The 27,710-nt window shown below is 42.0% G+C and overlaps 1 protein-coding gene across 1 annotated transcript in view; it reads left to right on the top strand.

The window, feature by feature from the left end:
• LOC147708658 (uncharacterized) overlaps positions 1-27,710 on the top strand; it is a 176,897-nt gene that overhangs the window by 124,686 nt on the left and 24,501 nt on the right. Inside the window, exons 17-19 of the mRNA XM_086925759.1 lie at positions 4,993-5,064; positions 6,804-6,892; positions 7,560-7,632. Of these exons, the coding sequence (XP_086781885.1) occupies positions 4,993-5,064; positions 6,804-6,892; positions 7,560-7,632 (234 nt within the window). The remainder of the gene's footprint in view (positions 1-4,992; positions 5,065-6,803; positions 6,893-7,559; positions 7,633-27,710) is intronic.

The raw sequence follows: 27,710 nt of genomic DNA, 5'->3' as shown, positions 1-27,710 counted from the left end.
GCTATATCCCAACATGCTCCCTACACTCATCCACCAGTGGAAACCTTGTAATCCCCAGATTTAAGAAAGCCAACTGGGGTGGTAGAGGATTCATCTCAAGCACAGCAAGGCTGTGGAACTCACTCCTGACAGAACTAAAACTTTAGACAGATCAACTGGAATTCAGGAAGAATCTAAAAACTTGGCTATTTAGTAAATAATCTTGATATCTGCTAGATTTTTAGCCTGTCCGTGTCTGCTAGTGCCTAGATACCCCTGGGTGATTGTCACGCTTTATAAATTTTATTTTCATTTCATAAGTGGAAGAACCTGGAAAGTCAATCTGCATTAGCATAGGCAGTCCGAGGTCGGTGTTCTACTGTAAAGTCTGTTCCCTTTTTTTTGTTTTTTTTAAATGTATTTTTATAAATTTTCATAACCCAGTTCACATTGGTACACAGAGCAGAATATACATCACAAACGTGCCTTCAAGTGGCTGGCAACAATTGCTGTCACATAACACAATAGCATTATAGCATTATAATGTTACAGTCAGGGTGTGCACAGTGGGATAACATACTCTAGAACCATATTATGACAGTCTGCAGAGTTCACTATTCTGAGTGCAAGCGAATACATGTAGGATATTAAGCTGTCATAATCTGTTAATACGAGACTCATATGGCTTATTTTTATTCTTTTTGGGGGGGGCAACCTCGTACAACATACATTCAGTAATTATCCCCAATATCAGCTTGTTTCGCCAACAAATATTGCGCATATAGACCCCAAAACCTTGTAAAAGAGTAGACCCATGGAGACCAGTCTCCAGACTTTCTTATTCAGCGTCTTCGTGTACCCCAAAAGCATTAGTAAAGGATCAGGTGAGAGGGATTGAACTGTAATCTCATGTAATATATGAAAAATGTGTTCCCAAAAGTCCGCCACTGGTTGGCATAACCATGCCAGATGCAACAAGCCTGCTTTTGCCTCCCCACAGCGTTCGCAGCAGTCTGTATCCCTAAGCCCATATCGAAATAATCTCAGTGGTGTATAGTGTACCCTATTGAGATACTTGAAATGGACCAGTCTGTGTCGTCCATTAAGTGAAATCTTTGATGGCTTCACAGCAGTAGCGGCTGATATCATCAGTGAGGTCAACCCCTATATCATGTTGCCACTCCAGTCGAGCCTTGGCTTATTGCGTATGCTTAAATGCTTGCGACTTGGCATAAACGTTCGAAACTAGCTTGAGGGGGGATTCTGAGCGTATCACCAGCGAGCGAGAGGCTAACTCCATAGGTTATTGCAGTTTATCTCCAAGTAAGGCTCTCAGTGCATGACGAACTCTAAAAAAATGAAATTGTGTGAGAGGGGTAAGGTCAGGTATGCCTTCCGCTGCCTCCTCCCAAGTGCACATTCTTCCTTCCACAAACAAATTGCCCATCACGAGTATCCGAAAAGCTCCCAGCGAGCGGCGCACCCCTCTCTCAGCTCTAATGCTAAGCCAATGGCACCATTCCACTGGCATTAGCGGGGAAATATTAAGTCACCTGCCTGTTTTCTTAGCAAGACGTGCCAGACATGAATTGTAGAGTTAACTGAGTCCAGCACACTGCAGCGCCTAATTGGTGCCTGAAAAAGACAACGAGGGAGGTGGTCAGGGCTTCCATCTATCTTCTCTATTTAAAGATGTGGCAAGTTATGTGGGCCGTAGATCCAGGTGTGAGATAGTATAGCTCCAGGTCTGGTGCCCCCAGGCCCCCCGCAGAATAAGGCAAAGTAATAGATCCAGTTTAACACGGGGAGTTTTACTAGCCCAAGCCAATTTACTCAACAGGGTCCTTAGTGTTTTAAAAATTGTTTGGGGTACCACCACCAGAATATTAACAAAAAGAAAAAGGAATCTGGGTAGTATTATCATTCTCATCAGCGACACAAGTGAGAGAGGAAATCGGATCCATCTGTCTATATCTTCCTCCAATTTAGTGATGGCCCGGCCATAATTTGCCCAGAGTACTTGTTCCGCATCGGAGTGGACCTGTATACCCAGGTATCGGACCGGTCCGACGTCCATTGAAGGGGATAATCTAAGGCCATCTGCACTGTGGCCCGGGTCAAAGAGAATATAATACATTTATCCCAATACATTTTTAGACCCGATATGCTGCCAAATCGCAACACCTCTCGGATAACTAGAGAAAGATTAATGTCCGGATGTCGTATGTACAGTAGCATGTCGTTCGCGTAAGCAGAGACAATAAGATTATAGTTGGGGAAACAAATGCCCCTATTGCCGTCATACTCACGAAAAGAGCAGATCAAGGGGTCCACAGCAACGGCATACAGCAATGGTGACAAGGGGCACCCTTGTCTTGTGCCTCTAGAAATCTGTATGGGGGAGGAAACAGTATCTCAAAAACGCACATGAGCTGTGGTGGGGGGGGGGTTATAAAGCAATTAAATGAATCTTCAAAAATAGTATCCAACTCCCAAACGCCTTAGCACCACCAGCATGTACTTTCACTCAACCAAATAAGAGGCTTTTTTAGCTGCTGCCGCCTTGACACCCGGTATAACATGCTGTAGAGCCGCAAAAACTGTTACCAGATTGTAGGCTACTGTACGGCCAGGTACAAAGCCCGCCTGCTCAGGACCCACCAAAATAGCCAAAAGCGGGGTTAGTCTGTTGACCAAAATTTTAGCAAAAGTTTTAGTGTCGACATTTATCAATGATAGTGGTCTATAAGATGAGCACTCTTGGGGAGCCTTGTCAAGTTTCAATATGGTTGTGATCAGTGCCTCACGCATGGAGGGGGGCATTATGCCAGGTTCTTCCATCTCCTGGAACAGAGTGATCAAGTATGGGCCTTATAAAAGGCCACAGTGAGCCCATCTTGGCCAAGTGCTCTTCCATCCCGCAAGGAGTTGAGTGCCATACGGATCTCAACAGCGTTAAGGGGTCTCATGAGATACTCTCTGTGGCTATCCATCAGCCAGGGTACTTGTATGTATTTCAGGTAATTCACTATATTTTCTTTGTCTGGGGTAACTTTGGAACTGTACAGGTTCTGATAATATTGGCCAAATCTATTTACTATTTCCGCCTGCTCTTTCAGGGCAGTTCCCTTCTCATCTAATAATTCTTGGGTGACTCCAGATTCATACAGTCAGCGGGCAATAGCCGCCAGCACTGACACCGGCCTGTCTCCCTCACCATAGGATCTGGCCAATGTGTACTTCCCCATGTGCTTGATTTCGCTGTCAGCTTCCCCGTGGTACTCTTCCAACATTATTTTCAATGGTTCTAAAATCTGAGGGTCGTTCCCTTTAAGTGCCTCTGTCTCCAGCGCAATCAGTCGGACTCTAACAGGGCAAGTCTACCTAATAGAGCGGAGTACCCCCGAATGTTTATTTATGGCAACTCCCCTTATGTATACCTTAAATGTCTCCCTTAGCGTGGCAAAACAATCCACTGAACCAACATTAATTTCAAAGAATTCAGTAATAGCGGCAGCTAATTCGGCTTTGAATACCGTGTCCAGTAGGGGGTATGGGGGAAACCTCCACAGAAAGGGGGGAGACCTCGGGGGAATTTTAATTGCGAACTAAATAGGAGAGTGGTCAGAGAAGGAGCGACCTAGTACTATGCAGTTCTGTGCCCTGGGTAGTAGAACATCCAATATCAACCAGTAGCCTATTCTTGTGTGTGTATCGTGGTACACCGAGTAGTACGTGTCCCCGCCTCTCCCAGGGGATCTGGTTCTCCATACGTCCACCAGCTGCAACTGCAATGCTGCATCAGCAATGGCCATAGCAGCCGCAGATGGGCGCCTAGGAGGTCTCTTCGATCAATCAAGCGCCGGATCCAACACGCAGTTAAGATCCCCACCCCAAATTAGTGACAATGGGTGGCAGCCCCTAATGTATGTTAAAAGTGAATGGTAGAACTGAGGGTCATCATAGGCAGGCCTGTATTTATTTAGAATTTGAAAGTCAGCCCCCCTACCATGACATCTTGAGATTACAAATCTACCAGCAGGATAAGTCTTGAATTCTTCAAGTTGTATGCCTGACTTGGGATTAACCAAGGTAATTACACCCCTGGAGTGTGAGGTGAAGCTGCCTGCATGGAATTGCCCTGCTAGGTTACACCTTGTGAGCATAGCACTATTAGGGACAAGATGCGTCTCTTGCAGCGCCAGAATTTTACACCATTTTCTATGGTCATTTAAGCCCCTCATGTTCCATGTCATTAATCGCAGGCTTCTTCTATATCCCTCCCCATGTTCACTGTGCGTCATTCTTCACTTTCACATGTTCTGACAATACTAGCTGCTATAACAAATGCATTGCTGTAATCAATCACGCCCAGTGTGACCATGTGAACTGTAACAAAAGTACCAACCCCCCCACCCATGCCAACCCCAACTAGGCATAAGCGCTCACTTCCCCCTCACTAGCAATTACTAGTACATATAGCAAGAAAACTACAATTGTTTAGTAATAAGCACTTTTAACTTGTGACGGTTGAGTGTAAAACGCATTGGGGCAGATGTTACCGCCCATCACTTCTGTGGGGTCCCAATGCCACACAGCCACTTTCCAAATAATAAGAGACTTCCACCGGAGGTACTAAGTCTCTCAGGGAGCCTCGTAAACAACTATTGATGGATAGCATCTCTCACTCAATATGATGCTGACTTCCCGCACCAATAAGCCTGGCCTATTTTTTTTAATTTTTTTATTTAAAGACCTTTATTGCACAAGATTTCAGCTACACAGCTTTTATGGCCTACAACCCATAAGGGCCGGCAGCATAGAGTGGCAATCAGATGAAATGCGATTTAGATAACACAGCCTTCCGGCCGGCAACCCTGGGGTCCGGCGACGTAGTACAATATATACATATGATGAGAGTCTTTTATTGTGGTCATGGAAGGGGAGTTTGATGTGGAAAGTGAAAATGGGCCTTAAAGTATGTTTTGCCTAATGCAATTTTTATCTTTACAGCAGCCACAGTGGGTCCCGGTAGACACAATAATGAGCGAGAGCCGAAGCCTCCTACCTTATTCTGGCGAAAGGGTAAGACGGGGCACCAAAGGCCACCATGTGTTTGAGCATTTCCTTCACCATGTGTTTGAGCATTTCCTGTGCCTCAGAACATTTAATCTTGTGGTGTCTATGAATGTGTAGTCGACAAAACCAGTGATTTCTTGCCACCTGTCTCACTCTATAACTAACTACACAATCTGCTCTATCGTACATTGTCTTAACTTACTGCCTACTGAAGTTTGTTAACTTCAAATGAATGTTGTTTCATCAAGGTTAATTAAGGCTTCTAATGGATTCTTTAAATAGATGACTATTTACAAAGGACATTTCTCAAGACAGCGTCGTTTATGCAATACTACCATATACTCATAGCCAAAATGTTTAAGGAAGATTTTATGTGAATCACTGCTGTTTCTTTCGTTTTTGATTCCAACATTACCAGCTGAACTAGCCATTCACACTCTCAATATAAAAGACACCGCAATCTTCTAGATAAAATATAAATTCCAAGCAAACCTTTGAAACTATTTACCTCATCACCACCAGAAAGCAAACTTTCTCTTAATGAAGTAGACCCAGACTGATGGCTTTTACAAACATCAACTGTACAAAAGTAAATAGGACTTTCCATGGCTTTGTAAATGCATATTTAATGGCAGCACACATCTTAATGTCATTCGCAAGTAGAAGTATGGTGTCCTTTACATGTATTTTACAAACAAGTCTAAAGAATTATGATGTCTTTCATGATACAAGATTTGGAATACAACATTTTCAGAAATATCTGCAGTTAATTTAATGCCCTCTGCCAGAGCCACCAAACTCTTTCCTCACTCTTACCATAATCTACTGACTTCATTATATTCTTTGTACTCCTTAATGATAAGACCAGGACATGGTATTGACAGACCAGAAATGTGTCAGGGATTAGTTTGGTAGGAAGATCGAGAATCAAGATTGCATTGTTGAAGCTTAGCACCCAAAGCTGCCATAATAAATGTAACTACTCTACCAGAGTAACTTTTAATGCATGATAAATATTCTTTGGTACATAAGAAGCCTCCTCCAGCTCTGCTGACTTAGGCCCAGTCACTCAGGGAGCTTGTGGAATCCTGCAAGCTTCATAAGATGTTGCTGGACTACCAAGGTCTTAGAGGAATGCTAGAGACATCTTAGGGAAAAACACACATGCGCACACCATCCAGTGTGTATCTAGTCTGTAGACTTTTGAAACTCTTAGATTATCATATTCAGAAGACTTTAGTGACTGTTGCAGCTTCACACATTCTGAATACACATTCAGGTGCAAGAAAACACCTGACATGAGATTCACAGAGCCTCGACTCATCAAAACCTGCACAACTAAAAAGGTTTATGTGGACTTCATTATTGCCCAGGGGAGTTTTCCAAAGATGTATTTTGAACAGAGGGATACACAACCCAAACGAAAGTACCATACTGAGTGAATATTTGGCTAGCTTCTGTACCCACATGTACCCAGGCATGTATAAATATATTTCAAAATACATCTATATATAAATGTATATATTATATATACTTATATGTATGTGTCTGTGTGTGTATAACTTGATGATATACACATAATACATATATATTCAAGCATTTTTTTGTTATAAAATGGTAGGACAATATTAATAATTTTACATCCTCAAATACAAAGTTGTGGGCAGAGAAGGAACGTGAGCCTCATTAGTGGAGGCTGGAGTTGGCCTTAATCTTTGATGAAATCATTTTTTGTTTCTTTACAGCTTCCTGTATGCCTTTCTAGACACCGCGTGGGACAGAGGAGTTTTCCATTGATTCTGAGCATCCCACATCATATTTCTGGAAGAGTATGCGTAAGTGAAAAAGTATTTTAATGGAGGAATAGGAGCCAGGTATTTGGGTCTTTCAGTTGCCCTCCATGCATGTTCTCTAACATTGGATCCACTATAAATGTTATTTCCCACATCCTGCTCTCAATCTATAACTAACCTCATCAGCCTCTAAACAAAGTTGTTCCTAGCATTTCTCACCAACCAATAATACCTCTAAAATTTGGACCATCTTCTTAGTATCTCCACTTGTTGCACTGTCATTAAGCCCACTTCACTATTCCACTATGCTTCTTTTCTGGCAAATTCTTTCCCCTTTCCTCTTCTTTCCCCTTATGGCTGGATTAGACGTCATTCTTCTTTTAGCTTCCCCATTCGATTCTCTGGCACTTCCTCCCTCACCTACCCAACCTACAAATAAAGTATAAATAAGTTCAATAGGCATAGATCTTCATACACATTGGATATTTGTTGGCTCGCCAGTTTTAAGCACAACCATATTTCTACATTTACATGCACTTGCTTGTCATACAATTTATGAGATTGCATCCAGTAGATAAAATCACCTTATCAAACGTGGGCGCTGCTAAACACTTTGATGAGGGTTTTTCATTAAGGGAATAGTGTTGTGTAGATAATGGAAGTGGGCCTTGGAGATCGTTTTGCCTCATTCGATTTTTTACCACTTTTGCAGCCACGCGGGCCCACCACAGAGGCAATGATGAGGCAGAATAACAGCTTGATTCTTTACTCTGGCGAAAGGGTAAGTGACACAGGATTTCAAAGGCCACCATGTTTTTGTGTATTTTCTTTTTCCTAGTACATTTTATCCAGTTGGCTTCTAGCAGTGGTGGTTGGTCTAAAAAGCCAATCTCATCCCTTGCCCTCGGCCCCCATCTAAAGCAAAACTGTACAACCTCTTCTTTACAGCATCCTAATCTTATTGGCCTCTGGGTTTTGAAATGACTGTTTCTGAAGGATTATCAATGGAAAATAAATGCTGTTTCTGCAAGGATTAAGAAAGGTCACCAATCAATTCTTTACAATGAAAATTTACAATGCACAATTTGCAAGGCAGTCTGTCTCTCATCCTTTCTTTCACTCCTCCAAATTATCCCACACTCCCTTCACATCCCTTTTCTGCACCTTCGTTGAGTAAATATGTTTATGTAATCACGACGACTTTTCAAGGTAAGCTTGAAACTATTCTGCCATTGATACAGAGATTATATTTATTTTTACTTGTAAGATCTGCACAACGTGTATATCCACATCACCATTTACAAGTGCCTAAGACATCTGACTGTTGTACTGTTCACAATCCAGTACCCTCTTTTTGTTTTTTGTAAATTATGACAGCACATTTGACATAACAGGAACACCATGTTTTCCAGTCCAATTGGGAGTGGCAATCCGATTTCAGGCACAAACTTATTTTTTGATGTTTGCAGAGCACTTGCCCCTCCACATTTCTTGGTATATGACGTCAAAGGAACCCCTCTATAACCTAGTGGGCCATATTCAATGTTACCTTTGATGTATTTTTTTTTTACATATTTACTTTGGGGTAATAAACTTGAAAATATTGATTTCAAACAGACAAATGTTTATTGACAATAGTAAGTAAAATATTGATTTTCCTATTTAGTTGCCTCCAGTGAAAGAAAAAGTAGTACTTGATTATGTTGAATATGGAATTTTAGAAAAAACACTGGGGCATATTATCAAGGACGTGTTAAAATTATCGCTGGTTTAGCGGCAGAAAACTGCAGCTAAAAGGGCAATAAAGAGCTTGATAATATGCCCTGGAGAATTCCAATAGAAGCCCAGGTTCACACCAGAACATGGACTTCTATTGGAATTCTCAAGGGCATATTATCAAGCCCATTATCGTCGCAGTTTTCTGCCGCTAAACCGGTAATAATTTTTAACGTCCTCCTTGATAATATGCCCCAGAGTCTGTTAATAAACATATTCTTCTTGTACGAGTAAGGGATTGTCCAAGCTGTTCTCTCAAATGGTCAGCTAACAATGACATTTATTGGATTTAGAATATTTAAGTTTTTCAACTCGCCTCTTAACTTTTTTCCCCTTTATAGAACTGTACACATTTTGGCATGGTGGAAAGTATCTTGTCCAATTTGTTGCAGGGTCCAAGGTCTGAATGCAACCAGAGAAAGCCTTTTCAATGGAGCATTTGACTAAACCATAACTACATAAAGGTGATTGCATTGTGTGCTATTCATGCTCACTTATCTTGGGACACATTTTTCAAACAACTTTTTTTTCCAGTAACCTTGCAGTAGTTTCTACCTGAAGCATAATATTTAGCTTGATTGTTCAACAACATAGTTATTTTCATATCACCTGCAGCAGTGCCCCAAACGATAGACATTTGTGTTGGATACAATAAGATTCTAAGATTTCTGTTTTGCCTTGAACTTTATGTTGGCCGTTTTAAACGTTCCTGTCCCTAGTGACACCACATATAAGTGGACAAATGGAATGCCATGATTGTCCTGGTAATATCCATACCCTCTGGGATACTCTGACCACATGGCAAATCCTGGAAACTCATAGTCCTACCTTTAACATCTACAGAATAGACATCTTAACAAGCATAAGATAGAAATACTTAAGAACATACTAAAGAACACGTTTGGCCAATCCCTCTCAGCCACATACTGGTTTCATTTTCTATGGCAGACCGATCGGACCATGGCACTTCTCAATTTATCAAGAATACCCAGCATTCTCTAAGGACTATCGTTAAACCAGAGATTTGCACCATCACAGATACCCAAAATATGCCAGGATTTATTGTCCCAGGGCTGTTATGTTACTAGGGGGTAGACCACAAGAAATATTACCATTATTGGAGGGCCAGTATTTTACCATGGGTGGCAATGTGAATTCTCTAATGGAAGTAACAGGTTTGCCAAGAATCATCAACACAAGTGCCTCCGACAGATTGATCCCCCCAATGCTATAAATGCCAGCTCTAGAAACACTTTTTTAACCATTTGCTGTTCAGGCAGCATGTTTCTTTCATCTATCTAAAAAGAACCCCAGTGTTAAAAAATGCAAATGTAAATAAGCTGGATTAATTTGCAAAAAATAAAAACACGCATTAATACAGAAGCATGCACACTCACACAGAAGCACACATTAAAGTACAATGAAATCCAGAAGGAAAACAAGTAGAAAACATATAACTCCTGTTTAAAAAAAAAAAAAAAATTACTAATTCTCCAGTTGTGGGCGTCTTTCTCCAACAACATCGCATCGCTCTACTGACATAGAAAGTACATTTGTCTTTTGAAGTTTCTTGAACGGTTCAGCGCCGCATTTGAATTGCTCAAATCTATTCTGCAGAGTAGGGTCTTGTAAAAGGCTGACAAAAATTGGTCCAATAAACTATAAAGAAATACGCAAACCCTTCCCTCCAGCATTCCTTGCATCTCTCTGAATGATACGAGGCATGTACCAAAATACTTGAATCTACCTCAGTGGATTGGTTGATCTCATGGGTCAAAAGAAAGATTCGACCAGGAGTAATACCAGATCACTTTCTCCATTGACTTATTGGTCTATGTGAACTGACTGTAATGGCTTCTCAATCTAATACATACCGAAAGCTCCATTAAATATTCTTATGGATAACAGTAATTGTATGGGGGGTTCAGATACATGCCAGTGTGTAGGGGAAAGATGGAACCTCTGAATGCTGCGGGACTGCAGGAAGGGCTGCAAAGTGATAACACTGTGCCCGCTGCATGTTTTGCCACTTGCAGCTTCAGTGAGAACGCCCTTGAAGGGACTTCTATTAAGTGCAAAGGTCAACATAGGTGTGTCATCTCTAGGTGGAATAGGATTCTCTTCTAATGTTAAGTTCTATTCAAAGTGAGTGAATCTTTAAAGATTACTGATGCCAATAGCATTCCAGGTAAAAACTATTTCATCTGCTATTCCACACACTGTCTTAAAGACTACTTTAATGATTATGTAGACACTTCTTACTTGAGCTGAGTGATTTGGGAAGTGTGGTCTAGTGATAGGAGAGGGATCATTGGAGGAGGGCAGAGATGGCGGTTACTGAAGGTGGGCCTTGTACTGGACTGCGATGTTCATTGTCACCCTGTACAATGCTGAGGGAGACCTGTTAAGTAAGAGTGGATGTCAGTGGGGGGGGGGGATTATTGGATTATTTATACATTTTTGTATTTCCTTTAACCTCCATGGATGTATTTCTGTTACATGTTATTTGTGTGAGACACCTCCAAAGCTGAAATCTGAATGAAACTCATCCATTGTAGATTATGCAATTCAGGATGCCGTGCCCCGCAACGGTGAAATATTTTTAAGCTAAACATTCACAAAGTAAACTGCTTCCACAACAATTTAGAGATACGCAGAAATAATGAGATGCTTTGATGAGCGAAAAGTCCTGTAGCAGGATACCCATTCACATCTTTGCTATGCATATGCAGAAGAGTGGCAATATACTTGCTCTTCATAAATTAAAAAACAAGCATGAATTGACAATTTTAACTCTAAATAAATATATATAAGATTCTCTTGTGGAAAAACATATCCTCTAAGCCGGGCAACGAGGCCTAGTATGACCAGTCTACAGAGCTTCTATTTTGTGCAGCACATCTGTATTCTTTCTAATTACTGGTGATATTGCATCAGTTGTGAGTAAACAAACTCTGATTAACTATGTAATACAACTGATTCATCATAAACAAAAGCAATATATAAAAGAAATCTCTAAATTACTTCAATATGATTAGATGTACATTTATTCAGATGATCTATCATAACTGACAGGCTATAAGAGTAATTTCAACGTTCCTTGTTCCTCTACAAATACAATATGAGCCAATCATAATCTTCCAACACAAGCGCCATAAATGTCCATTTTAGCCTTTCATTTAAATAAGTCAGGATGTGTTTTTACAGAATTTCAAAATGGATTACTAAGCTATTTTCATTCCTCAACCACTGGATACTGGCATTTTTCCAACTAAATAGATGACGAATTCATTATCTTCCTTCTATAACAAATTATGGCAACACTAATAGCTAACTGGATGTCACTAACTTTGAAGTTTCCAACACTGACCATCAAAATATTGGCATCAAATGGTGTACACTAAGGAGCACATTTAGGAATGACAGCAAAGCTCTCAAACTTATATCTTCAATTCCTATGATGGACATGCTTACATTTGTTTATGTCCCAATTTGTCGGGATGGACGAAAGAGAGAAGAGAAAAAGAATTGTGATCTGATATAACCCTAGGGTACAAGGAGATACCAAGGGGCTTATTAAGAGTCTGGCAGTCCACAGACCGCCAGACTCGCGAGGATGCGGCGGTCTTCCGACCACCTTATTACAATTAGGGTGGTCAGACTGCCAATGCCCCTGTTCCCCGGCAGTGTTGTGGTGGTCTTGAGGCTGCAATATGCTTGGATGAACTGCTGCGATCCTACCAAACATATTACAAGTTTCCTCTCTGCCACATTTTTCATGGTGGTTCCTCCTCCATGAAAACTGGGGTAGAGAGGAAACAAAGAGGGCCCGAAAAGGCCCCCTTGTGTCTCAGGGCCATGGGGTGCATGCAGGGGGGCACTATATGTGCCCCCCTGTGTGCATGCACCCCAGTTCCTGCACAGCATGGTCATTACATGCCATACCGTGCAGGAACTGTTTTTGGCGTTCCCATTGTGGTGCCCATTTTCAGAGGCACTGCCTTGAGAATGTCAAACAATAGCCCGCCAAACACAAGAAATACTTGTTATCTGGCAGGCGACCTGACCATGGGTTTGGCGCTGCGGCAGCAGGGCAGAACCAGCGACGCACTGCCAAACTCGTAATCAGGCCCCAAGATGGGGCATAAGATCTTGGTAGGAAGGAACATGTCTATCCGAGAAAAAGATTTACAAGAGGCAAAAAAATATGTAAACCCATGTTTTGTCATCAGAGAATATCGCAGACATCCACCAAAGCATAAGATTCCATTACTTGCAACAAAGCAAACCTAGCCATTTCCTTTGAGCTATAGGAGGTTCTCGAAGAAGAGTTTAGCCCTCAACTACTAAAAGAGGATTCTATCCATGGTGTAAGAACGATGTTGAAGTCCCCGCAAATAATCAATGGTTCTGACCATTGATGTAGCTCAGAAATCAGACTATTAACGACCACAGGATCATCAGTGTTGGCCCCATAGAGCACACATGGCATAATGCTTAGTTGGCCCCTCTTGACTGTTGCTATGAGCCATCGTCTACCCACATCTGTAGAGTGGTTGGTGAGTGTCTAGCTCTTATACCAAGCCAATAGGGTAATCCCTCTTTGAGAGAGGTGAAACAAGCTGAGGATAGGACTTGATATGAGAAATCATCCAGAAGAGAGGCTGATTTATGCAAGAGCTGAGTTTCCTGTAGACCACCTAAATGTAGATGAAGATAGTGTAGCACCTCTGTAATAAATGTTTGCTTATAAGGTGCCTACATTCCATTGATATTCCACAAAAGAATATGAAGAAGCTGGTCACTGGACCAAACCCCTGGCTAAATCTTGACATTCTTGATCGAACAACCAGCACACAGTGAAAGAGAACAGCAGCACAGAATCATTCTTGGTCCCAACTTTATCTTCCACAACCATAAGGCCTCAATTTTTGTCCAGCAACCTGCCTAAACATGCTACAATACAAAATCATTATAAAGATAAAGTGACCCCAAACCCTGGCCCCACCACCCGCCCCACCCCCAGCCTTCCCCCAACGTGTTCCTTTCATGCAAGGCCCAGAAAAAGGACTGACCACCTCCTGGGCAAAATAATATCACTAGCACGGGCAGTAGGCATGAGTACATTAACTTCTTGCCCCGCCCCTCCCCCCCGTAACAGCCCAGATGAAGGATGAATTTGGGGAAAAGAACTAAAGGGGCAGGGCAGACACCACCCAAGACACCCTCCAAAATGAGCCAAAATGTTTTCCCCCAGACCCATAATTAATAAGTGAAAAACCCTCATGAAACATTCATGAAATCAAAGCTAGGTGCCTGCTGGCCCTGCAGATCTAAAGCTTCCATTCGCAAAGAGAAATAAAAAAAGAAAAGAGGGAAGGAGTACCCAAGAGACTGAGTAAACAACTCTGTAAAAACATATAAGGAAAAAGAATCACGAAGAAAAAGACAAAAACAATCAGCCAGATCCATTAGCCTCCTTATCCCCCTCCACCAACTTGGTTAAGCGCTCCTCACTCTCAGGCTGTTCAAAACATTAATACATGTGTCCCTCGTATTGGATGCACAGGATTGCTGGCTCCTGTAATAAATCCAAAGCTCGAAGCTTTTGAAGTGCCAGGACTACATCATGAGAGAAATATGATTGAACAAAAAAGTCCAGGCCAGCCGCTTTCACTGGTGATCTTGGACTAGCAGCCCTGTTTATCTCCTAACGGAGGAGGAGGTAACCTACATATATCGGTTTGGCCCATGTTGCGTGCTTATCTAGGTTCCTGATCGATACTGTGACCTTATGCCCCTATTCGGCTATAAATCCATTTATTCCCTATATTGGCATAACCGTTCAAGTGCGATTTTCTGAAAAGTCATCTCTGGCCTCACACGAACAGAGCCACATTCCAGCATGACTCTCTGCTACTTCCTTTGCGACCAATTAGTGCAATGACAGTGCAGCAGTCACTATCTGATATTCCTAGATAACACTCCGAGTTCTTCAACAAGATAAAAACTTAGCAAACCTGGAAATCCCCGCTTGCTATGTTTTGATTAGTAATGGAACTCTAATGAGCAACTGATAACTGTCACTTCCTAGTGACATCTTTAATTGATGTCTTATGTCCAGCAAACTTGCGTCAAACCCGGCACCTGTCAGGTATAAATATTACCAACGTTGCCTTAAGCAATGTGAGTTCGTTGCCTGTTGCTGATGCCAGCTGCCTGCATGACCCTGTGTTGGTAAAAACTAGCACTCTGTCGCTGCAGCCTGCTATCCTGTGGTGGTGAAGCTGCTGATTACCATTATCGCCGCTACAGCGCGAACTATGGTGCAGTACGCTTAAGGAGCTGAACAGCCGTCCTCTGCGAAGACATCCAGCCGATTCCAGCTGCCCGCGGACGCTGTCACCCCTCCTTCCTCGACGCGCTGAGAGAAGCCGCTGCCTTTCTCGTGCAGAGAAATCCAGTCCCGGCGCTTCCGGTTTACCCTCGCGGGTGACTGGGATATCGAGAGAGACCCCTGAAGGAGATACCAATCCTCCATCATTCTATTCAGAGGTATGGTGTTGACTAAACCCTTAGACGAGAATCCTTGAAACAAACCTTGGCAAAACCAACTTAACTTAAAGCTACTTACTTACTCCCCTTCTCACGTGTTAGGCTTAGGTCAGGCACACTGGGGTAGGCTTAGTTAGAAGCACCAGTTGAGTATGTTAGCCTAATGTATATATGACTGTATATATGTTTTATTACTTTTAAACCATTGTATGGCTAAGAAACCATATCAATGCTTTTACAGTTCTATTTCGCAATACTTATCTTACTGTACGTACTTTTTATAATAACAATTATTGCAATTGTGGCAATACATTTCTCTTGTACGAGAAGAAAGACTGTTCAATAAATGTTAACCCTTTATTGATACACGCCCGTCTCTCTATTCTCTACATACTGTGAAAGTAAACTGCACTAGACTGACTGAGTGAAATCTATGTCTATTGTTTCACACGACCCTAGAGATCGACTCTTGATCTGAGGAGCAAAGTTTTCATGTTGCACGGTTGTTGGAAAACTGAATCCCTTCTTGTCTGTGCCAGGGAAGCTGATCACTTCCTATGCAGAGAAGAAAGTTTCCAGTGACCTCTGAGCTAGTTGGTAACACAACCCAATTAAGTTTAGCATAGTCAGTGGAGGCTTGGAATATAAGCAGTTCCACGTCGATACTACTGTTTATGTTATTCCAATGCGCAGGGCCTAGTGGGAAACTAGGAACTACACTACATGGCGCCCAAACGTTTGGTAAGGCGATAAACTAACGCAAGACTTGTAGAGTAACTCAGTCGTGCATATTTCACACCCCTTTCTCCCGTAAATACTCCAATAGACGTCTGGAGTGGGTGAAAGGTTAAAATCCGCCCGACCTTAGTAGGAAGAGATTCCTATGTAAAGCTCTGGTTTATTCAACGTTGAAGGATACAGTGTTCCAAAATATTGTGCACCTAATCTTTGTCTCCTTGGAGACCTACTCTGCAAAAACTGCATTTATACAATGTCAGTAGAAAATAACGGCACCACTGGGGCCGCAGCAGATGCGACTCAGCAAGGTCCCGAATACACAGACCCGGGTGCTATTATCATCCCGGTCCAGTTAAGAAGATCTATAACTTTAAAACTTATAGAAAACGGACTGACACCTCAAGGTGGTACAGTAATTTTCGTGATAGAGGCTCACGAATATCGGCAGACAGAGGTATTCTATTCATGGATAAACTTTCCAGCGGTAAACGCTATAACACAAGAGTTTCACTATTACAAAATAGAGAAACCTCCGGAAGAGTACGCTCCTTTCGAGGAGATTGAAATTCCTCTTAAATTTTAAGAGCACCTGCTCTGGTTTAATGGCGCCCTAAAACACAATGATCACATAACTAGGCTCGGTCCACTAGGTAGACCAGGAGCCACGTGGCCGGTTCTAGCCAGCTACACACCACATCCTGACATTGCAAAAATGTCTAAGGAAGAGCTGTTAGCACAGCTAAACACATTAATTAAAATACATAGGCAATTAGTCCAATATGTAATGCGGACTGCAACAGTCCAGCCAGCTGTTAATTCACACCAGCTGACCCCTCATCAGGGGAACACAAATAAAATTACACCACAGAACATACAGTCATGTCTTGGTAAAACACCCGTAAAACGGGAACAAATTCCTTTCTGGTTAGCCCAGAAAATCACTCAAATAGAGGCAGTATTTCCTGATACTACCCCTATTGAGAAACACAGAATCTTGACCATCTGCCTTCCTATGGGAATCGCACCACACGTGGAGGACTGCGACACTTGGGGTACAGTCTTTGCTTCCATTTACACAAAAACACACGGTGTTCCGTCTATGGCGGTAATACCAGAAGTGCTAAAACAGATTCAAAATGAATTCGGTCCAGAGCCCGCTTTAAATCTAGGTATGAAATTACTGAAAGATTTCAAGCAGGTCACGGCTATATTATTAGCCAACATAAAGGGAGAAGCAGCATCTGTGGCGATTCGCCAGAAGTTGAGGGAAACAGATATAAAAGATCCTGTTGAACTTGCAAAAATCATAGAAAAATGCTATGAAGAATTAGGTAGAGACAGCTTGGGTGGGAAACCAGTTAAGCCCCAACTGCTCGAAAATCCTGAAAAATTATTTATTAAAAATAATTTAAGCACTCCTAAAAAGAGCTGGGATGGAAATAAACAATCCACTCCCAAGGAAAAAGTTTTCCAGTCCAGAGGAAGGTCTCCTCGACGGAGGGAAAGAACTCCGACTCGAGAACGCCAGTCTCCCCAGAGGGAGCCCTCTGAGAAAAGATATAACCTTAGAAATAGGGATAATCTAAAAAAACCTGATAGATATCAAAGTATTGATACACGTCCCTCTCGATCTTCTCCACAGAATTCGGAAAGAAGAGGACGGTCAGACCCAGGAGAGCACACCAAGTCCAAAGACAAGGAACCTGCTCAAAATAAGAAATCTCAATTTCAGAAAAAGAAGGTAGCCAGTATTAGAGTAATCAACCATGCCGAGAATACTGAGGACACAGTTGAAAAACGGGGAGTGGGCATTGACATTGTTGGACAGTGCAGCAGAAATCAGTATAGCGCGCAAGATCTTGATGAGTCATCTGGAGACAGTGGACATGAATGAATACATTCAGGTTGAAACTGCCGACGCCAGACTTAGCGAGCCCCATAAAATATACGAAATAACATTGCGTATAGAGGGTGATAAGACTAGGAAAATTAAGGGTCTATTTTGGGATAAGCTCTCAAAAGGCTATGATATTCTGTTAGCTGAAAAAGATTGGCCCCCAGAGTTTGTCAGGGAGTGCCCTCGTGGCGAAGAAGTGATTATGCCTGCCTTCTCGAATCATATACCGATTCACAAAAAATACACATATGCAAGGAAATGGGCAGTAGCCCAGGCACCTGCATTGTATAAAAATCATGTAGGATGGGATGAGGATTCACCGCCTCACAAAATCCAACTAAAAAGTGAACCAACTGCCCAACGGCAGTATCCCATAAAGCAAGAAGCTAAAAAACAAGTCAGGGAGATCTTAGATCAACTTGAGTACCAGGGGGTGATTGAAACATGCACCTCTCAAATGAACAATCCTTTGTTTCCTGTCTCCAAGCCAGACAATTCATATCGTCTAGTTTTGGACTACAGACATCTTAATACATGTTGCAAAACCTTTGCAGTACAAAACTCGCATAGTTCAGCCCTAATGAATAATATAGTTAGGAAAAAATATAAAACAACATTAGACATTTCTAATGGTTTCTTTTGTCAAAACATTGCACCGGAAAGCAGATATTTGACCGCTTTCTCCGCATTTGGGTCACAGAAAAAATTCTGTCGACTCCCACAGGGGTTCAAGAACAGCCCAGGACTATTCTCAGCTAGGGTAACAGAGTTACTACAAATCTATGATGATGAAGCATTGTCTTACGTAGATGATATTTATCTCACAGACGACGACTTGGATACTCACTTGAAGAGAGTGAACACCATTATACTTGGGTTCGCAGCAGAGGGTTACAAATTCAACTTTAAAAAGTCCCGAATTGCCCATCTGACAGTACTATTTTTAGGGTACGAATTATCAAGTGAAGGGAAAAGCCTAGCGAACAACTTCTTAGAGAAGTGCGCTGTACTCCAAGCTCCAAAAACGCTGAAGAATTTACAATCCATACTAGGTTTTCTGAATTTCGGAAGAACTTACATACTAAATTACGCAGAGAGGGTTAAACCTCTCTACGAACTAATAAAACCTGATTTAAAACAAATCAATTGGACTCAAAAACACACAGAAATTTTGAGATCACTGCAAACAGACACGTTAGCAAAAACAAAATTAGATACACGTGACAACACGATCGATCTTGTAATCCGAGTCATCCCAGGAAGATGCGGATTCACGTACCTAACCTCTAATGAGGGAGAAAAGGTACCAATTTCAATGAAATCTCACTTGTACACACAAGCAGAAAAAACATTCAGTCACACAGAAAGAACTGTGAACGCAGTGCAAATCGCATTAGCAAATGAACGAGAACTAGCACACGGCAAACGGATTAATATCCTTACAGCGGAATCCGCCTTCGAGGCACTATTCAGCCCAGTAAACCTGCCTACAGTGTCACTGGATCCGAAATGGATACAGTGCATAGATTCTCTAGGAGCGGAAGACGTGAAATACTATTTCGCCCCGCAATTTGTAGAACTGAATGAGTTAGAATATGAAGAAGAATATCCTCTGCCAATCGAAATTCTGCCTCTCCCACAATACGCCTGTATAATCTATACAGATAGCTTTGTACAGCATTTCAACGTAGAGAGAAAATCCTACAATGCAGCATGTGCGATCATTAAAGGTCGTTGGCTGTGCGGTAAATTCAGACCGAAAGTAACAAAAACTGAATCTGTAAGAAACTGTTCGGTTCAGAGAACTGAAATCAGATCTTTAAAGATGGCGCTCGAAAATTCAGAACGTGAATTCCCGACACTTATCGTGTGCGATTCTCATTTTTGCGTCAACTCTTACAACAATAAACTGCAGAGTTGGATCGAAAACGACTACAAAGACGACACAGGTGCCACAATAAAGCATAAATTGCTCTGGAACGAGGTAGCTCTTTTACACAAAGAACTACAAAAGACTCACGTGATTCACGCACAGAGTCTTCAACGTGATGGCGTTCACGTTGCAGGGAATTCATTGGCTAATACAGCCAAAGCGGAAGCAACTAACCCGGCTTCCGTAGCCACAAAAAAACGTACAGATAAGTACATAGACGGGGAAATCATGCTGGCAGTAAAAACGACCGTAAAAGGCGACTGTGCAGCACTACCCGTAAACTATCCACTCAATTATGCATACATAATCGATGCAAACTCCGTTCCTTTTGCTCGAATCCCTGGAGTGGGGGACAGAGTAATTCCAAACAGGAGCAGGAGGGGCTTCCTCTTACTGGAAGCACACATGGGATTGGGTCTGAGACACCAAACAATCAAAGCCTCTCTGAAAGAATTGCAATCAGAGTACTGGTGGCCGGACATGAGTGAAGGAATTCATGACTTCGCAAAAAACTGTCCAGACTGCAACAGAGATCGCAGTGATGAACCGGCAAGTATAGTTTCAGAAATCCTGATAGACTGCATAACGCGGTCTATCTGCGCAATCAAAGAAGAGAAGCGCGTCCCAGTGTACACCATTAAGACAAAAAGCACTTAAAAAAATGAGGCCTCCAGCGCTCGGCTGACGCTAGAACGGTTATAAAAGATTTGCGAGTCTTTATCGGCACATACGCAATTACCACGTTCCATTCTGACCAGGGTCCTGCTTTCAGCTCTCGAGCCTATAAGGAGGCCATGGCCAGCATGGGAATTGGGTTGCGGTATTCTTGTCCGTCGCACCCCGAAGGGAATAGTGTGGTAGAAAGAAAAAAACGGGACATAAAGCAATCTATAACAGCGAAGGTATTAGGTTCAGGCGCTGGGTGGGTCAAACATTTAATAAGTGTCCAGACTAGTCTTAATAACATGCCAAGAAATTCTCTAAAAGGTTTCAGCCCATACGAACTATTGTTCGGAATTAGAATGAACGTTCAGGACCTCGATAGTCAGATGTCAGTGGTACAAGAAGAAACAACGCAGTTTGATGTAAAAGACCGTTTGGCTGTTTTACAGGAACTGAATGAAACAAGAAAATCATTAAGCAACATAAAGTTAAAGCAACAGCCAAGTACCACTGACGAGGCACCACCCGCAACAGCCCCAGCAAGGCCTGTCTGGATTCCAAAGATTGGGGATCTAGTCAGGGAAAAGATCGCGGTGAAGAAGGAATTTGGGCCTTCTTACAGAAAAGCAGTACCTGTCTTAGCAGTCAACGGAACAAGATCAGTTGTGCTACCGCCCCTTGCTGGTAAAAAGGAGAACAGAGTCGTGTCCATCGATCTGGTAAAACCACAAGCATGTGGCCTATAATCAACAGTAGGCCCAGTGGACTCCAAAGAAACAACAGAATACCCAAACTTGCAACAATCCAAGAGGTTCAAACTGAAAGACTCATCACATTCGATCAGCCTGCAGTGCACAATGAAGGACTATGCAATAATGCCATGGAACTCGTGCCTCTTGAAACACAGATTGAAACGGTTCGTCAAGAAACAACACCAGTCTACAATGATGTGGCATCAGAAAGTGCTACCGAGAGACAGATTGAAAGAACAATCCCATCAATTGACAGAACTGCCTCTGGTTATTTCATCAACTTCGACAACTTCTCTGAAGATTTAAATGACCCCGAAGTGATGCCAGAAACAAAAAAATATTCTAAAGAAAATACAACAGGACTCCTTCAACAAATCAAAGAACTATATCTGGATTCACCGTTGATTGAGCATTGGATTATTTCAGGGGTATTCATACTCCTACTCTGCCTAATTTTAGTTTTAATTTTAGGGAAGTTCATTACAATTGAATGGACACAGCAAGTCAGAACATCAACCTAGTCCTGAAACCACACAGATCATCCCACGTGAAGAAAAGAGAACTGTCAACAGTAAATGTCACAGCAATTCCAATACCTGGTGGGGTAGTATGGGAGAAAACAGACTATGAGATCTATGGTCCGGTCGAAATCCTGAAGTATCCTCATCAACTAAAGGTTTCCTTAAGTGACTTTGTGACACCAAGTACATTCTCTGATGATTGGGACTTTAACAGTATTAATGACATGATGTCTGATTTAGTAATGTCAGCTAGATTCACAGATCATGATTATTTACAAGGTTCATCTAGTTATGAGCAGTTATTCTGTTACACCCACTATGGGGATCAACACTTGCATAAATCTGCACAGCCTAGAAATGTTTTTATGTACAATCAATGGGAACATTGTTCTACACCACCTAAAAGCAGTTCTAAAGCATTTTTTGAGAAATTCAAATACTTCTCAGGGTTTAACACCAGTGATGCAGAAACGTTTTATTATAAACTGTTAGATAAAACAGGAATGAAAACAATGCTGACAAATTCTAAATTGATATATTCAGAAGCATTTTATGACAAAATGATGACATTTGGTTTTGATTATTGGAAAAATAATATTGAAACGAAAACAATTTGGGGTACAAAAGATTGGCAGGTGCAAGGCATAGAAGCACTATTTAGAACCTGCATGATACCTGAACAAATGTTGTTTTTAAATGACACAATACACCAAACATCTTGTCTTGGCCTAGCTAAGAACAAAGACCTTAAAGCACCGTCTATACCAAAGCCAATACCTGAAAATGCAACAGCTGATATTGAGTTAGACGTGTCACAAATTTTAAATTTCAACAGAACACATCCTGATTGGAAAAAGTGGTTAATCTGGCCTACAGACACAAATAGCTGTCAAGATAGGTTCCTGAATAAAACACAGGGGTTAAAAATGACCAGATTAGACCCTAGATACTCCCAGAGACAACATCCAGGGATTATAACAACATACAGTGTAGGGAAACTCTGCCTAGAATGGCTAACTACATCCACACTAGCTGAAATTAAGCAACACTTGTCTTTATTAAAAGATGGTGCTGATTTGCGCGATTTCATTCTTGGACCACGCAAACAGCGTCAAAAGCGTTTCATAGCGACCAGTATCTATGCTGCTTACAACGAGGCTTGGAAAGTAAAGCAAATTGAAACTGCTGAAAAAATACGAGAAATTGATCGTATTAATTTGGAGAAATCACTTTCTGTGGTAGACAATGGGTTAATGACTCTGTCTTCCAGAATATATTCTTTGGACAATATTGTATCCTCTGCCTTTGATGTGATAGACAGAGATTTGCTAATGTTACAACATGGCCAATCTCAATTACGCTCTATTATAGAACTAGGCTGGACGCTGCAAAATCTTCGTTCAGGCTATGTGCCTTGGCGTTTAATCAACACGACGTCATTATTTTCCAGTTTTAACCTTACTGATAAACAGATCAGTTTGGCACAGAAAGGAGCAGACTATACAATCCTGAGCATCGAAAAACTCGAGAGATTACCATTGACAATGTCAGAGAGTCCTGTCATTGAATGGATAATACACGGAATTATCACAATTCCGATAACAACTTTCCGATTTAAAAAGTGCCTTGAGTACATACCTGCTGGCCAATATGAACAATTGGGTAAGGGATATGTAAAATCCGAATGGAAATTACCATACACTCATTCTTGCTATAGTGACAGCGACAAAAATGTATTTCTTAGTGGTGAGAACTGTAAACATTCACTAAGCGGTATACTTTTGTGTCAGGGTATTAATTTACACGGAGCATGTGATGGAAATTCAAACAACCTTTCATGCCACCAGCTAGTCACACCTGCAACTCAGATAGAGCCCTTCTTTATGCAACTCGCGAACGGGAGTTACATTCTTAGAACGGATCACAGGTGTTGTGGCCTCGCGCCCGGGAAAAGTTATCTAGTACAAGTAACGTCCATGGTCAAATGTTGTATGCAAGCATTGTTTCCGAGCGGGCCTCCAGACATAGTGACTCCCCTCTGGCCTCGTCTGAATCTCTATTCTATACGAATTGATACATTAAGCAAAATGAAATCTGTGCTTTTACAGACAACAGTGCCTATAACGTCATCTAAAGAGACGTATGATCTTCTAGTCGCAAGGATGGCTACTGAAGTCCATGACCTTTTATCAACAAATTGCCCCGTGCATTTCGTAGAAACGTTCAGCCAACTCCTTAACATGTCTAGTGCAACAAGCATCCCAGGCATATTTAAGACAGTCTTTACGGGACTGATAACACCCTTCAGGCAATTTTGGGAATCTTTCCTAATTTTGTGCACTCCATTTTTGGCGGCATACCACTATTTTTGGGACTCGTTGCAGGGATTCTATTTTTGACCCTCCTGCTACGTTATGGCAAGCCTCGGCTCAGACATAGCTCCCATGGGAATGGAAGAGACAATCCTAGCAATGCGCTACAGGGACAGGATAACTAACGTCCTCGGATTGGCCAGGCTGAGAGATCTAAACATGACCTGGTTCCTTTCATTCAGACCGATATGGCAAAATTGCATTTTACCTGTGCTACGGTGTATGCTTTGCGGCGATGAATGCGTGTTGGACATCTGTCTTTCACTTCCATCAGCAGTACCAATGGACGTCGATACTTTGCTCAGTCCAATAACGGCTCACGCATTGTGTTGTCCCCAGCGGCTACCAATCCTGATGACGGCATTCGTGGAGACTCCTGTACTACAGCCAAGTGGTAACAGTGGAGCGAGTGACAAAAGCAACATCATCCAGGTACAACGTTCTGTGAGCATTGCTGGTCCTGCCTTCGATGACAGCAATCATTCTCACACCTGCCAAGTTACAGCGCTATCTAATTTGGTTGAACTATCACCTGAATTTGTAGACCAATTCTTTGCGAGCCTGTCTGATACGATGTTCTCACCCACAGAGAAACAATAACTTTTGAGAAGCTTTCCGACACACAGCGTTCCCATGACCTCTGAATTCGGCCTTCAGTTTTGATCAACAAAGACTGCAATAAGCTTTGGAACTCTATGTTTCCCCGTTCAAGCATTGAAATTTTTTTAAAATTGGACATTTTTAATAATTCACCCTTTTTGGCACGAACAATTCTTTGCTTAACGTAAAAACTATTCTTAGAGAACAGAAGCTTCACACTTCTATTTCTAAACACATCTAGAGACATAACAACATAACACCAGCCTCTAGCACACATGTTATTACAATGCATTTTTATGTGATGATTTATCTCGCATTTCTTCTGTCAGAGATACTTCATGTGTAATTCCTTTTTGCATAATCGTTCATTGATTTCGAATGCAATAATTTTTTGAATGATAACCATGCTTTAAAAAACGTACAGTACCTAAATTCCATGTATTACAAGTACGCCTATTTCGAATGCATTTATGTATTTTGGGGTGGGCAATGTTACATGCATCTAATTGCTTTAGTTTTAGTAATTTTGATGGACATGAAAACGTGGAGTGGGTGTTGCGTGCTTATCTAGGTTCCTGATCGATACTGTGACCTTATGCCCCTATTCGGCTATAAATCCATTTATTCCCTATATTGGCATAACCGTTCAAGTGCGATTTTCTGAAAAGTCATCTCTGGCCTCACACGAACAGAGCCACATTCCAGCATGACTCTCTGCTACTTCCTTTGCGACCAATTAGTGCAATGACAGTGCAGCAGTCACTATCTGATATTCCTAGATAACACTCCGAGTTCTTCAACAAGATTAAAACTTAGCAAACCTGGAAATCCCCGCTTGCTATGTTTTGATTAGTAATGGAACTCTAATGAGCAACTGATAACTGTCACTTCCTAGTGACATCTTTAATTGACGTCTTATGTCCAGCAAACTTGCGTCAAACCCGGCACCTGTCAGGTATAAATATTACCAACGTTGCCTTAAGCAATGTGAGTTCGTTGCCTGTTGCTGATGCCAGCTGCCTGCATGACCCTGTGTTGGTAAAAACTAGCACTCTGTCGCTGCAGCCTGCTATCCTGTGGTGGTGAAGCTGCTGATTACCATTATCGCCGCTACAGCGCGAACTATGGTGCAGTACGCTTAAGGAGCTGAACAGCCGTCCTCTGCGAAGACATCCAGCCGATTCCAGCTGCCCGCGGACGCTGTCACCCCTCCTTCCTCGACGCGCTGAGAGAAGCCGCTGCCTTTCTCGTGCAGAGAAATCCAGTCCCGGCGCTTCCGGTTTACCCTCGCGGGTGACTGGGATATCGAGAGAGACCCCTGAAGGAGATACCAATCCTCCATCATTCTATTCAGAGGTATGGTGTTGACTAAACCCTTAGACGAGAATCCTTGAAACAAACCTTGGCAAAACCAACTTAACTTAAAGCTACTTACTTACTCCCCTTCTCACGTGTTAGGCTTAGGTCAGGCACACTGGGGTAGGCTTAGTTAGAAGCACCAGTTGAGTATGTTAGCCTAATGTATATATGACTGTATATATGTTTTATTACTTTTAAACCATTGTATGGCTAAGAAACCATATCAATGCTTTTACAGTTCTATTTCGCAATACTTATCTTACTGTACGTACTTTTTATAATAACAATTATTGCAATTGTGGCAATACATTTCTCTTGTACGAGAAGAAAGACTGTTCAATAAATGTTAACCCTTTATTGATACACGCCCGTCTCTCTATTCTCTACATACTGTGAAAGTAAACTGCACTAGACTGACTGAGTGAAATCTATGTCTATTGTTTCACACGACCCTAGAGATCGACTCTTGATCTGAGGAGCAAAGTTGTCATGTTGCACGGTTGTTGGAAAACTGAATTCCTTCTTGTCTGTGCCAGGGAAGCTGATCACTTCCTATGCAGAGAAGAAAGTTTCCAGTGACCTCTGAGCTAATTGGTAACACAACCCAATTAAGTTTAGCATAGTCAGTGGAGGCCTGGAATATAAGCAGTTCCACGTCGATACTACTGTTTATGTTATTCCAATGCGCAGGGCCTAGTGGGAAACTAGGAACTACACTACAAATAACGAGGATGTTAGCCCTCATGGGAGGCCGAAATGTATATCGATGGGTTCTCTGAATTATGCTGTCCATGTCCCAGCCCCGCAGCTTAGTAAAGGCTTAACTAAACAACCAAACTATATAGCATCTAGGATTGTTCCTCTGACCCCTCTGGGATCCCCAATACCCTGAGGTTATTCCGGCGAGACCAATTCTCCAAATCTTTGACTCTTGATGAGAGCATGGTCATCTCAACTTCCTTTCATGAGATCTGGGTCTTGACTGCTCCAACAGCAGTTTGAAGGCTTTCCTGAACCTTCTCGACTTGTACAAGTTGTGGGTTCAGGGTGTCCATATTTGTAGAGTGCTTCCTTAAATCCTAGGGTTATATCAGATCACAATTCTTTATCGAAGAAATGGGCTGAGTGTTATCTTTCTGGGTCCCTGATAGCACTAATGCATCTGCTATTGCTGGGATTAAGAACTCTCAAGGGGCTTCTGGGTGTCCATATTTGTAGAGAGCTTCCTCAAATCCTAGGGTTAAATCAGATCTCAATTCTTTATCGAAGAAATGGGCTGAGTGTTATCTTTCTGGGTCCCTGATAGAGCTAATGCATCTGCTATTGCTGGGATTAAGAACTCTCATGGGGCTATTGTGACCAATCCTGCCCTTTTGCAAGAGGAGTTACACAGCTTTTATCAGACGTTTTATGACAAGGAATTGGTCCCTTCCACGGACCAGATCTTTCAGTTTTTTCGGGTCCACCATCATTGGAAACTGTCTACTACACAATAGCATAAGATAGAAGGTCAAAAACCAGCATCCGAAGTGTAAGACGCTGCTGGCTAGCTGGCACGAGGCAAGGCCTGTGGCACTGATCAACTTCCATTGGAATTCTCTGTTAGTTTGTCACATCTTGTAGTGCCGGTTCTCCATTATCTATTCAACCCTTTTGAATTACTTGGGGGGGTTCCTGGGTCATGGACTGAGAC

Source organism: Lissotriton vulgaris, chromosome 6 (assembly GCF_964263255.1).
Source record: "Lissotriton vulgaris chromosome 6, aLisVul1.2, whole genome shotgun sequence".
Taxonomy (NCBI): domain Eukaryota; kingdom Metazoa; phylum Chordata; class Amphibia; order Caudata; family Salamandridae; genus Lissotriton; species Lissotriton vulgaris.
This window is presented reverse-complemented; position numbering and strand designations above follow the sequence as displayed.